The 13,065-nt window shown below is 37.6% G+C and overlaps 1 protein-coding gene across 8 annotated transcripts in view; it reads left to right on the top strand.

The window, feature by feature from the left end:
* SATB1 (SATB homeobox 1) overlaps window positions 1-13,065 on the top strand; it is a 93,451-nt gene that overhangs the window by 43,105 nt on the left and 37,281 nt on the right. For all 8 annotated transcript variants that reach the window (XM_050708954.1, XM_050708953.1, XM_050708950.1 and 5 more), the window contains 2 exons: window positions 3,250-3,361; window positions 5,892-6,346. In XM_050708954.1, the coding sequence (XP_050564911.1) occupies window positions 3,250-3,361; window positions 5,892-6,346 (567 nt within the window). The remainder of the gene's footprint in view (window positions 1-3,249; window positions 3,362-5,891; window positions 6,347-13,065) is intronic.

The following is a 13,065-nucleotide window of genomic DNA, read 5'->3' as shown; positions in this document are numbered from 1 at the left end:
AGCTGAACTTTGCAGCGAATTCTACCTCTACCTCCACACAGTTGTTGGATGCCTAATTATAATTAACTTATTTGGCTAAAAAAGAGCACTTGGGCTGCAGCAGATGGTATCATTCCAGAATAGTGGGATTTCTGTGAAGGTGGCACCATTTCAGACTAGATCTTCTGATTCTCAGAGCAGGACTGTAAGCGCCGTGTCTGGGGAGAGCGATGGAGGGAGGTGAGAGAGGGAAATTTGTGATCTTGAAGTCTTGCAACTTGCTTTCAAGGGTAAACTTCTAGGAGATGTGTTAAGACTGTGGATCTGTGACCAGTTTTTGCATTCTATCAATTTTCTTGGTGACGTGTGAAAAAGAAATGAAATTATGAGTGATGAATGTGATGCATTTGAATATGCCTGATATTTGTGTGATGCATTTATATTCGTCATCCTTGTACATGGAAAGTGTCTGCCTCTGGGGCTCACAGATAAGCAATACCTATGTACAGTAGTACCTGAGTATGCTTCAAATACACTCATGCCCACTTTGATTACTGATAAGCCTAAAGCCAGACATTGGGAGCTCCTCACATGTGACTGGGGAAATAAGGAAAACTTGTTAAACAATGTACCTCTAGTCTAGAGTGTAAATCTCTGAATACCATTAACTTGGAGGGTTTTATATTCAGTTTTAGTCCCTAAGCATAGTGGGCATCTGTATAGATAGACTGTCACTAAAACATATAAGAATTACACAGCAACAAGAATTATATAGGAATTTCTATAGCAAAGTGCATCTCTCTGCACTGATGTGACTGAAGATTTGATGACAAGGTAATATATAAGGAATAGAAACAATGAAATGCAGTGTTGTCAAGTTATTTTCTGAGTTAACAAGATAGTAATATTTTATCTGGCTTGTAAAATTTTGCCTTCAGTGAATTAGTAAATAAATCATTGATTCTTCCTGATGAGGATTCTTAGTGTATGTAATACCACTTGAAAGTTTGCATGAGTGTTCTCAAAGAAAAAGCAAGATAATTTTCATTTTAAAATGTGTAGGTAATGTCTATGATTTTTTTTATCTACTTTGAAGATTTAGAATAAAATCCCACTATTTAGCCATCAGAGTATCAGATTCACATTGTGTCAAAGAAGCTGAAATTCCTAACACTGTTATTTAAACAGACTAGTCCCCTATTTGGTTGTAAAATAAATTAACTGCATTAAATTTGTTTCTGAAGAAGCAGGGGATATCACAAACTGCCATGTCATTGGCATATCTTTGTAAAATGACATGGAAGGGTGGAATAGGAAATCCTAGACAACCATGTTCATAGGCAATAGGTAACTTATTAAAATTATTATCCATCTACGTGTTTTCATGCTTAATAAAGTTACTTGGGCAGGAGAAGACATCTGAGATAGACAAAGTAAAATAAAGGAAAACCACCTTGAAGTCTAAATGCCATCCACAAAATACGTGCAAATATGGGAAAGTTGCAGTTGCCCATTTTGCACATGCAGATCTGCAAATTTTGCATATACAATAACTGTACATTCATATAATTTGTCAGTTCAGGTCTACAGAAGCTTTTTTTAATCACACAATTTATATCATGTACCCATGTTTTAAGTGGTTTAATCTGTAAAAGATCTTAAACAATAATTTTGTAAGCTGCAGACGTTAATGGTACTGCTATTATGTTAGAAATTGAAATTGGGTTCAGCTGAGCTTGGTTCAGGTCATTCAGGCTAAAGTTGCAGTAGTCTATTAAGATTTCAATCTCCTTTTATATCACTGGCAAAATGCTTATAGTTAATTTCAGAAGTGCCAGATTAATATCAAGGAATGGTAAGAATTTTGGTGATTCAGAGAAACACTAAAATAGCTACCTGATGGGTAAAGGGTATCTACATTTGGCGTAAGTAGTACTGCCTCACTCTAGCAATTCTGAGACTCTACAAATAGCATGTTACTGGGTAATGTTAGAAAACAAATGGTTATAATGAACTTCACTAAGATCAATAATCAAGGTCCTTTTAATCAGAAGCTGAACTAGCCTTATAAGAGAAGACTTAGAGTAATATTTATTGCATTTTTACTCCGAACTGTTTCTTCTAGTGGTTATTGCAATTTTTTTAACAAAGAGTTCATGCTGTGCATTGATTTTATGACAGCACAAATATAGCTAAATGTTACATGCTGAATAGCAAAGAAACAAAATAATCAAAGCTTTGTCTTTTTGAATGTTATTGTTTTCTCAATATGTTGGATGATTCCTCTAGTTAAGCTAAAAGTATCTACTTTCCTCATAGAAATCTAAAGGGTGGCAAAGTTCAGTCTATTGGAATTATATTTGCTAATTTTGTTATTTATGTATCATAAACCAAATATAATTTTCATGTTGGAGCAGCACCTCATTTTGAAAGGCTTGGTTTTAATTGATTTTTTTAAAAAGAATGTACTAGAACTGAAAGTTTTAGGCATTGTAAATTCCACTGTTTTAAAATTGGTTAAAACTGAGCAGAAGGTAAATTTCTCACTGTAGCTATTTGATATCTCGAGAACCTTTGAGGAAAAGAAAATCTCTATCATCCTTTAGTCTATTTTATACCTAATATTCAGAATTAGATATGACAATGAGAGTTTCATATGCCTCTTTCTGTGAATCACTTAAAATGCCCTCTTTAGGAAAAGCAAGTCTGGGTTTGATTTAGGTAGTTATGTGTGTATTTTATCCTTCTAGAAATCATTTTGTTTTACCCTAACAATAACACATTCAGATAAACTTTGGTCCTGTGATTTTCCAGGTTCTGCTCTGTATGTAAGTGGCACAAAGGGAATGGGCATGGATTTCTTGGGCATCGTTACATATCTGGACTCAGTGTAGCATTTGTATGCCTGTAAACTTGTGTTGGTACATGAAGGGTCAATCAAATTTAAAAGCAGAAATAGCACAAACAAAAGGCACTTTCATAATTAGCATTTTCCATCCAGAGCCCATCCCATGGCCTGATATTTCTTGGTCGATAACTTTGTTCTTCCCTTAGTACATCTGCTTTTTTTGCTCTCATTTATAATGAACCTTGGTTTGGTTTTATGCTCAATTAATGAGTTTTTTAAAAGGTTTTGGACAACAGGATCAAAATGCAATATGGTTCTCAAACTCTAAAAATATAATGGTTTCAACAATTGAAATAATTTGTGCTTTGACTTGTACTGCTCTGTATTACAGATTATTTTTTTCTTCTCCCCTTTTCACGCAGAGTATGATTTCTTCCATTGTGAACAGCACTTACTATGCAAATGTCTCAGCAGCAAAATGTCAGGAATTTGGAAGGTGGTATAAACATTTCAAGAAGGCAAAAGATATGATGGGTAAGCAAAAAAAAGAAAAAAAAAAAAAGAAAAGAAAAAAAAAGAAATTGCCATGATGGTGTATACATACCATTATGTGTCAAGTTGAGGTCTGTCACAGTCATATAAGAAGCCAGGCCCCTTCATGATAAGTTTAGGATGCTTTTGATGAGTAGATGTAGAAAGTACATATATAGTGAAAGAATTCATTTAAATAAATATTTGCTATTGAAACAGCCAAACTGACTTGGTTTGCCAGAGATGTAAAGCTGTCATTCTGTAAATCTAGAGATCTTCTACAGCCCAGAATAATTGTTTAAAAAACTTGTTCCTGGAACTGTGATGGGCTGGTTTCTTTAATGTATGTATTTTTTTCTTGCTCTGGCTAATGTATATTTAAAGAAAAAGGCTTCTATAACTATCACTGCATTCCAAGAAGAATGCTATAATTTCATGAATTCATATATTTCTCTAACTTTGGGACCCTGATTTCAATTCATATTAGGAAATAGTTGTTGTGACGATTGTTTGCTTGTTGTAGTAATCATGAGTAAACTACTGGAGAGAAAAATACATCACTGGGACACATTAATTCTACAATACCTTTTATCTTTCTGTGTTGTGCCTTTTTAAAACTATTTATTAAACCTATTAACATAATTTTGAACATTGTATGTCAGAAAATTTCTACATAGTTTTCAGCAGAATGAAGAAATGGTACCTCAGTTTGGACCGAATTTTGAGCCTGACTTAGCTGTTAGTATTTGGAGAAAAATCATTCATCTACCAAAACGGGTTCCTTGCCTTTTATAGCTTAAGGCTGTAATGAAGACAATGAATCACTTTTGTGATAATTGCTTGAATTACTGTTCCAAATGAATGGCCCACTTGGGTTGATACTCTACTTTCCGCTGGTGGAAATAGGCGGCTTCTCTCCTTCATCTACTTTGTACCTTGTGTGCAACATTGAACTGCTCTGAGGGTTTATAGCCTTCTGAGGACCTGCATGACTGCACTTGGTTTGAGGCGGTCCATGTCAGCAGAGTGCCTGCATGGGGGCTGACCATCCCACAGCACCTCCTTCCAGCCCCATTGCAGCGACACTCCTGCTGTGGGGCCGATGCATGGGACAGCCCCTGCAGAATTCTCCTTACGTGACCTACTAAGACAGTTTCATCATCTGTTCATCTGGGGACACGAGAAACATGTGCATGTATTCTTGCTTAGGACAACAGGGGAGGGCAGGCTGTGGGTGGGAGTCCAGGTGTGGATTTCTTCTTCCAGTTACTTTTGTGAAGGAAAGGGTGTTTTGTACTTAATACCTGTTAGTGAAGATCGTAGTCACTATGAAAAGCACAGATATTGCCTTATCCTTGTTAAATATGATTTACTGTATAAGAAAAAATAGCTACAACACTTTCATGAAGATACTAGTTTTTTGGTTTTTAAATAAAGCATGTTTTCTTAAATCTATTTCCAGACCAGCATTGCTAAACCTCTAAAATGGAGGTTGTTTAAAATGAAAAAGTGATATATACTGGTAAAAGTGAGACTCCTTTACATTAAGTTAGAGTTATTCTATATTGTCTTATCACACGAGAGAGGAGCTGGAAGAACTCTTGTAGTTTAAAAAACTGTGTTGTTAATTAAAAAGGAGGGTGTGTCAAGGCAGATGAGTTAATATAGGAAAAAAAATCAACCATGTTGCAAGTCACTGAAAAAAAAAACATGCGTACATGGTTGAAAGATAAAGCAGCCCATCTGTGTAATTTACATAAATTATACTAGTTCCTAGCAGTCCCATACAATTGATGCTGCATCTAGAAATTAGCAAGCATGGGGAGGTCTACACCACACCCTGCTTGTTACAGATTTCCAGTGGCTGGGAACTGCAGATGTAGTGGCAGGGACCCCACAGGAGAAGCAAAACCAGTCACTGGGGCTTCTCTCTCCAATCTGGGTGAGTTTTCCAGTAACAACCCTCCTTACTCTTTGCACAGATACTCTCACCGTTTTACTTGCCACTTCTGCAGCATACAGAGGGACTTCCCATCTTTGCCCCACTTCTGGTTGTTTGCTGCCGTGCCTTGAAGCATCCTGCATCCATCACTGTGGGGATGCCCTCTGTAGCCACATGCTTCTGGTTTGGTTGGCAATTGGTGCATTGCACTTTTGCAGAGCTCTCTAGAAGTGACTCCTTTGCCATATGTGCTTTCCAGCACATTGTTTTGGCTCTGATGTTCTGCTGGTTCCTCCAGTGGCTTGGTGACAGTGATGGGCAATTTGTTGTGTTTTTTGTTGGTAGTGTTTTTTTTTTTGTTTGTTTGTTTAAATATCCACTGCACCATTATTTGTAGATATTTTGAAGGCAAATAACAGCAACAGTGATCTTATGGACTTACTGATCTAGGCTGGAGAATACTGTAAGCTCAACCATGAATGTTGAGCTATTTTGTATTTATATATTTTTGTTAGCATGTCTTGCAAGGATCATGAAGTTTGTGATTTTCAGTCTTATGTTGGCTTTTTCAATGTTTCTTTTCCACCGTAGTTGAGATGGATAGCCTTTCTGAACTATCCCAGCAAGGTGCCAACCATGTCAACTTCGGTCAGCAGCCGGTCCCAGGGAACACAGCCGAACAGCCTCCATCCCCTGTTCAGCTTTCTCATGGTAGTCAACCATCAGTTCGGACCCCACTTCCAAACCTGCACCCTGGACTTGTATCTACTCCCATTAGCCCTCAGCTGGTAAATCAGCAGCTGGTAATGGCCCAGTTGCTGAACCAGCAGTATGCAGTGAACAGACTTCTAGCCCAGCAGTCCTTAAACCAACAGTACTTGAACCACCCTCCTCCTGTCAGTAGATCCATGAACAAGCCGTTGGAGCAGCAGGTCTCAACAAACACAGAGGTGTCTTCCGAAATCTACCAGTGGGTCCGTGATGAACTGAAACGAGCAGGAATCTCACAGGCAGTATTTGCACGCGTGGCTTTTAACCGAACTCAGGTCAGTCTTTTTTTCTTACTCTTTTAAATCTAGCAGCCTCTTTTCTTTCTCTTTTTTTCTTTCTCTTTTTTTCTTTCTCTTTTTTTCTTTCTCTTTTTTTCTTTCTCTTTTTTTCTTTCTCTTTTTTTCTTTCTCTTTTTTTCTTTCTCTTTTTTTCTTTCTCTTTTTTTCTTTCTCTTTTTTTCTTTCTCTTTTTTTCTTTCTCTTTTTTTCTTTCTCTTTTTTTCTTTCTCTTTTTTTCTTTCTCTTTTTTTCTTTCTCTTTTTTTCTTTCTCTCTCATTAATTAATTCACATATTTAGTAATTATCGCCTTTTAAGTCTCTGTCCTCAATTCTGTCTTGTCACTTAGCTCCTGTGAAGGAACCACACTTCCTTGTAGGACCAGTGTCCATGTTGATACAGTAGAGAAATCTACAGTGATAGGTTTGTGGAAATACACACTGTTTTTAGAGATATCTTGGTTCCTCTCCATCTTCCCTGGAAAGGGAATGAACAGCTCTTTGTGATCGTTCACAAAGTCACCCAAAAGATTGCCTTTGTGTTGTAAAGGTATGCCAGTACTGACCACATGCATGCACTGAACTACTGGTTTTCTTTTCCTTATTTGTGTTTATTATTTTCAAGTGAAAGTCTTAATAACATGACTCATAGGAACTTTCCGAAAAGACCTAATTTAAAGAAATAAAACCTTTATTTTTAGATCTTCTGCTCTCATGTGTTTTTGCAGTTTGTTGCAAAAACAGTAGTTTCAGAGATTGCCGATGTCCACGTCAGAGCATATACTTCAGCTCTTCAATACAGAAAAAACTAGCCCTAGCAAAGCTGATAAGTAACACTAAAATGTGTTATTTTTTACACCTGTTTTAGAAGCTAACCCTGTTATAATTTATTCTGCTTTATGAATTTAACTTAATGCCATGTTGCGTGGAATTTAATCAAGCAGAAGTTATGAAAGAAACGTCAGTATACCCAAAGTAAATAAGATCTCAAAATTTAAAAAGTCTGTTTTAACAGAAAATAAAATAGGATTTCCTCTAAGAAATATTTTTAAAGGATGTAGGTAAATTTGTTTTGGATTCCACATTTTTAACTTAGGGAACAAGTATTTGCCCATTGTAGAATATAATAAAAAATTATAATTTGGGATTCTCTTGAAATGTTGATGTTTCTGACTTAGAGAATAAAAATTATTTCTTATGCACTTGTACCAGATTTGAATCAGCATGTTTTTGGTAATCATTCAGAATTATTATTACCTTTATTTTTTACATCCTTCAGCTGAAAGGAAGTACAGTTATGGGGTGAATTCTCTGTAGAGCTGTGTATGTGTCCTTGTGTCTTTCCTCTTAACAGTAGAGGAGACTTTGAAGATTTGGGTCTTTTATACCAAATTTCATGGGATGCATGAACTCATGCAGCTTACATAAATTCAGGCAGTGTCAGTTGTTATATTTATAAATAAGCAACACAGATTTGTTTAATACAATAAGTAATATTTGGGGTATTGATACTCTAAAGTATCAAAATACTAATAGTAGTTTCAAGTTACCACGGTTTGCAGCTGCCAAATAATTCAGAAAATAAATAATTTATTATTTACTTCTTTCTCAGACTTGCCTAAAAACAGCTTGGTTGTTTTTCTCTCAGCTTCCTCCCCCTTCCAAAATCATTTGTTCAATTTTCTCATGCAGTTTTTGGTCTATTGCTTGTTTTTGAACAGTATTTATCTGAAGTACAAGGACAATTCGTTCTGACTGGACATTGAATTTATATGACGTGCTGCATAAAGATACTCATAAAGATGCATAAAGATGGGATGAAAGCAACAGTAGAGCCAGATTTCTAGTGCAAATACTGATTCCTGACTACTAGACATTTTTCTTACTACCAAAGTTATTAAATATTTGTTTAAAGTTCAGTTCTTCCACAGACATTGTAGTTAACCAGCTAGGAAGAATGTGTTGTTCAAAGTGACCCAAAACTGGGAAGAAATCAAAAAATGAACATTGAAAAAAATCCAGGAAAAAGATATGAAATATATATATACGTAATATATTTTGGCAATATTCAACCAAATCAACTTGAAAGAACACAGAGTAGTATCCCCATATCCTACAAATTGTGTTAGCTAATCAAATTAGTATTTGCAGTTAGCTACATAACTATTTGCAGTATTTGTTACTTATTGTGGCCAACGTAGAGAATAGAAAGGAAAAATACTAGGAGCCTAGGCAACATTAGCCTCAGTATGGTGAAGAAATAAGTATACTTTTCATATGCAAGTGAAGCCCCACTGAATTCCAGAGGAGTTCGATTTTTGGCACATTTCACCTTTGCAAAGCTGAAAATTGTCATTGTACCCACAGGAATAGCTAACATGCAAGTATAAGTACAGGTATAGTCACCTGTGGTTTTTATATGAAAGCACAGAAATTTGCTTTGCTTGCTGTGCTTCCGAATTTATCACAGCTTGTTCAAGGATATATCGCATTTAACTAAAATTAAGGCAGCACTTTAATAACTGTTGCTGTTTCGAAGTTATTTTCTAATATTGATGTAATATCTTCTGACTTTTTTTTTTTTTGCTAAAGCAAGTGAAAATGCTTGTTTAAATTTATCTACTGTTTTCCGAGATAAAAAGCTAGCTCAGGCTTACCACTGACATTTTTGAAACTGCTATAAGCATATTTGTGCCGTGTCCAGGGACCATATCATGCCATCAGTTGTTGAAGGCAGAAGACCTCACTGAAATCAGTCAGGAGTTCTGCACCCAAAAAAAAAAAAAAATCTGATGTTAAGATATGGTCTCAGATGAGGAGAGAGATTTGCTTTCACTGTAAAAGTTACGGAAGGAAGTGAATTGTAAACTCCGAGTAATTTAGCTTAGTGTTTTGGTAATAAAGATGAACTTCAGTTGAATTGGCTGAATATGTTGGTACCTCGTTTTACACGTTTCTGCTCTATAGTATGAATACAGAATTTGTGGTTTTGTTTGGGGGGGAGGGTGCAGGGGGGTAAGTGAGGGGTGGTTCTACCAGCTTAGCATAGTAGTTCATCATTTGGCCATCGTTTTCAAGATTTTTTTTTAACTTTTATTGTGGGGCGAAAGTGTTGCCTGGAAATATTTCTGCTTCCGCTTTGCCCAAAGGAAAAAAAATGGTAAAATTACTACTGAGAACTAAATCGTTTGGTGTTTTTTGTTGTTGTTTTTTTGTTTCTAAATTAATGTCTATTAATAGGACAGAAAAAACCTCAGCCACGCCTAAGAAAATTGTAAGGGTGTTCAGTGTTCTTAATCTCTTCTCGGATAATTTCCACCCTACCCGTACCTTCAAAATGGTAGTTTCAAAACCGTGCATTTTTCAGGAATGTGCCTTGCGAAGTTTAATCAAAGAGGAGGCCAGAAAGCTATAACTTGCGTGCACCATACGTGCACAATAGCACAATTGTTGTGGGCAGCAGAAGTAGCTTTGGAGGCTGGAACGCCTCTCCTTGCAAGAAATTTCACAGCAGTCCTGCTAGGAAAGCTTCAGTGCACAGTGAGGTCTGAAGTTTTATTTGTCCTTCAGCAGTCGCTATTCCAGCTCACTGGCTGCAAAGAAACAGGCTGAATCCTGTTAGTATCCCTTTGTAATGCACCCTGGAAAAGTTCGTTGAGTCAGGATCTGTGCAAGCAGGTCCAAGTTTCACCTCAATCTTGGCTACCAAATGTGTGCGCCAGTCTCTCAACTTGCTAGAGCAATTTTGGTAAATCGAGCTATACATTCAGAAAATTTCAGTAAATTACAGTTCGGTTGTCATTCAGCTGAATTAATGAATTTAATATCTTTTCCAGCTGCTGTCGGTATACTGGATGGTTCAGCTTTTTCCCAGGCACTTTGCTGGGCAGAAATGGTGTTTGCGATCAGCTTGCTGGTCCAGGTGGCACCAGGCAGCCATGCGGTGACAGCACCGATGCAGGGTGGCCCTTGAGAGGATGCAGCGAAGCGCAGTGCCCCTGCTCCAGCCTGTCCCACAGACTCCCCCCAGCAGATAGGCTCAGTCTGCCCCTGCAGAGCTCCTGTTAAACCAGGAGGCTTTTCACGCTGCTTTGTTCTTCTTGAAAGAGCTGGAGAGGAGCATCGGCATTTGTTCCTCTGAACCACCTTCAGAGTCTTAGACAAATAAACAAACTCCTCTCCCATTTCTGCAGTGTTTGTAAATGCAAACATGAGTCAGGAAATGGAAAGCTTTGGTTCCCACCAGCGAGTCTGACATTTGACTTTAAGGCATAACTTAACCTGGTGCATGGCACGGTGACATCTACGTGCTGCACAAGTGAGGAGGTGTTAGTCATGGTTGTGGTTGGAACTGTAACTCCGAATTGCCTGTCTTTGTTTGTGTACACTTTCAACCATAACATTTGCTGCTTGAGCTCAGGTTCTGCTGTACGGAGGTGACCTCTCATCTCCATCGTCGTGAAAGGAGGGGGAGTGCTTTCTGCTGCTTTTGCCATGTCTGACTATTGTAATTCTTCTCTTCCCACAAGTGACAGTTTTACATCTCAAGGTTTTTGAGTACTTCTCAGTGTTTCTGCCAGATACCTTTCTCTCCCCCTCCTTTCTCCTTCACCCCCATACTTGTTTAAAATATTAGCTGCTAGGATTTATTGCATTTTGTTAACGTATAATGCCTTCTCTCCTATGTGAAAACTTCTGTGTATTTAGGACTGTGCTCATACTAATTCTGGGCAACTGCTATTTCAGAGAACACTTGGATGCAGTAAATGGCTCCACGTAATTTTAAAACAAAATCCAAATTTACACCAACCACCTTCTCAGGCACTTTTTTTTTTCTTCCACTTTGTCTTTGGCTCACTTTATTTTCCAGTAAAATGAAAAATGAAGATGGATTATTCAAAATTGATAACAGTAATGGACCATCATGTAATGTTTTATTGAATTTGAGTTCTGTAAATTATGTGGTAGAGAGAAATTTGCCTGCTTAAGTATAACAGAAATTGCCACTGTATTCATATAATTCTTCGTACTGTAATTTAAGAAAAAGAACACTATCCATATCACTATTGAATAAAAGGTAAAAAGGTGCTATTACACTATCATGATGGCTCTCTTCTTGCTACTAAGCGACATAGATAAATGTGTCTGCTTATAACTTCCTTGGCAGGGATCCAGGCCTGTGGGTGGAGCTTGCAAATAATCCTCCACCTGGACATGGGGCTTAAGCACCCTGCGATGGAGGCAGATAACAGTTGAGGACGTTCTGCATATTTTGGGGAGGTTTGGGCAAATTGCATTTTTCTTCTGGAAGCTTTGAAGTTCTGCGAGGCTGATAAAATCTATTTGAATCAATGATTACGTTCAAAGAGGAGACAAACTGGGGGCCAGACAGGCAGCGTTTTTGTTCACTTTGGCAGACACTTTTGTTTATCTCCAGTTTTAAAGAATTCATAATTAGGTTTTGAAAGCACTGATAATATTTATTGAACATTTTTGTGCAATTAGTAATGAATTAGACTTGTGATGACGTGTAAACTTTCTTTTTTCAATGGGTCCTGGTAACATCTTAAGAAAATACATTTCCAGTGTGAAAGAATAAGAGGGAGGAAGAGCAAAGGGGACTCTGCCCCTGACAGTTTCTATAATCTCCATACCAAATGGCATGGATCTTCTGTGCGACCTGAGGTACAATATCAGGAGACCACACCAAGACTTGCAGCTTTGCAAGCGAGTTCAGGCCTAGTAAAATGAAGGGTAAATTACTGCACGTAGGAGGCAAGACTTGAGAGCCAATGTATTCTTTCTAGGATTTTCCCATTTTACTTGTTGTCCAACTGTCTTTAGCTGGATTTTGTTGCTCAAAAAATTGAAGCAGTGGCAACAAATTAATATTTAAAGCCGGCAAACTGTATCGTAAGACTTGCCCTTTACCCGGTACTACACCTTTTTCATCTGTTATTTGCATCCGTATTCTGACCTTTTCATTCAAAGCAAGCACCTTCTCATGCCTTCTCCCCACACTCTCATCTCCCCTCTTCTCTCCACATCTGAGTCCTCTGCTGTGCTCCCAGCTCATGCAAAGATTCACACCAGTGATGGGGAAAAGGCAAGGGAATTAATACCTAATGACATTTCCTGCATAAATTGTTATACTGACAGACACAGAGGAGGGGAAAAAAAGTTTTATTTTTTATTATTTTCTAGTATGGTCCAAAGTATTTTTCAAGGACGTTTTCTGTGGTTGACAGTGGGTTGCTGGAAAGGAGTCTTCCTTCCTGCCAGTGACCAGTTCACTTGTGTTTAGTTTTCCTTTCTTCTTTTTAATCCTGGAACACTTGTTTTCAGCACAGTAGCAGTCAGAAATCACATGTTTACACCTTAATCATACGTCCTGTGCTCTGCGGGCAGCTCTGCCTTCCCTTCAGTGGCACAAAATCATTTTTGATGCTCTTTGGAGGATGGGTAGCATAACCCTACCATTAACAAGCAGTAACAGTGTGAGTACTTAGGTACAAAAGTACATAAACCTTGTAGGCAAGAATTTAACTGCTATATTTGCTAATAAGTCTATCGTTGAGGCTAAACAAAATTTTAAAATTTGTACTCCACCCAAATTATACTTTTGTCTGTAACTCATTTATTTACCTTCTAAATAGTTTCTGCCTGGACACCAGAAAAGAGGAGGGATGAAGAGCAGTGGTAAGAAAGCATCCACCAGA

This window comes from Cygnus atratus, chromosome 2 (assembly GCF_013377495.2).
Source record: "Cygnus atratus isolate AKBS03 ecotype Queensland, Australia chromosome 2, CAtr_DNAZoo_HiC_assembly, whole genome shotgun sequence".
In the NCBI taxonomy this organism is placed as follows: domain Eukaryota; kingdom Metazoa; phylum Chordata; class Aves; order Anseriformes; family Anatidae; genus Cygnus; species Cygnus atratus.
The sequence above is the reverse complement of the archived record's forward strand: the minus strand, read 5'-3'. Positions and strand labels throughout refer to the sequence as shown.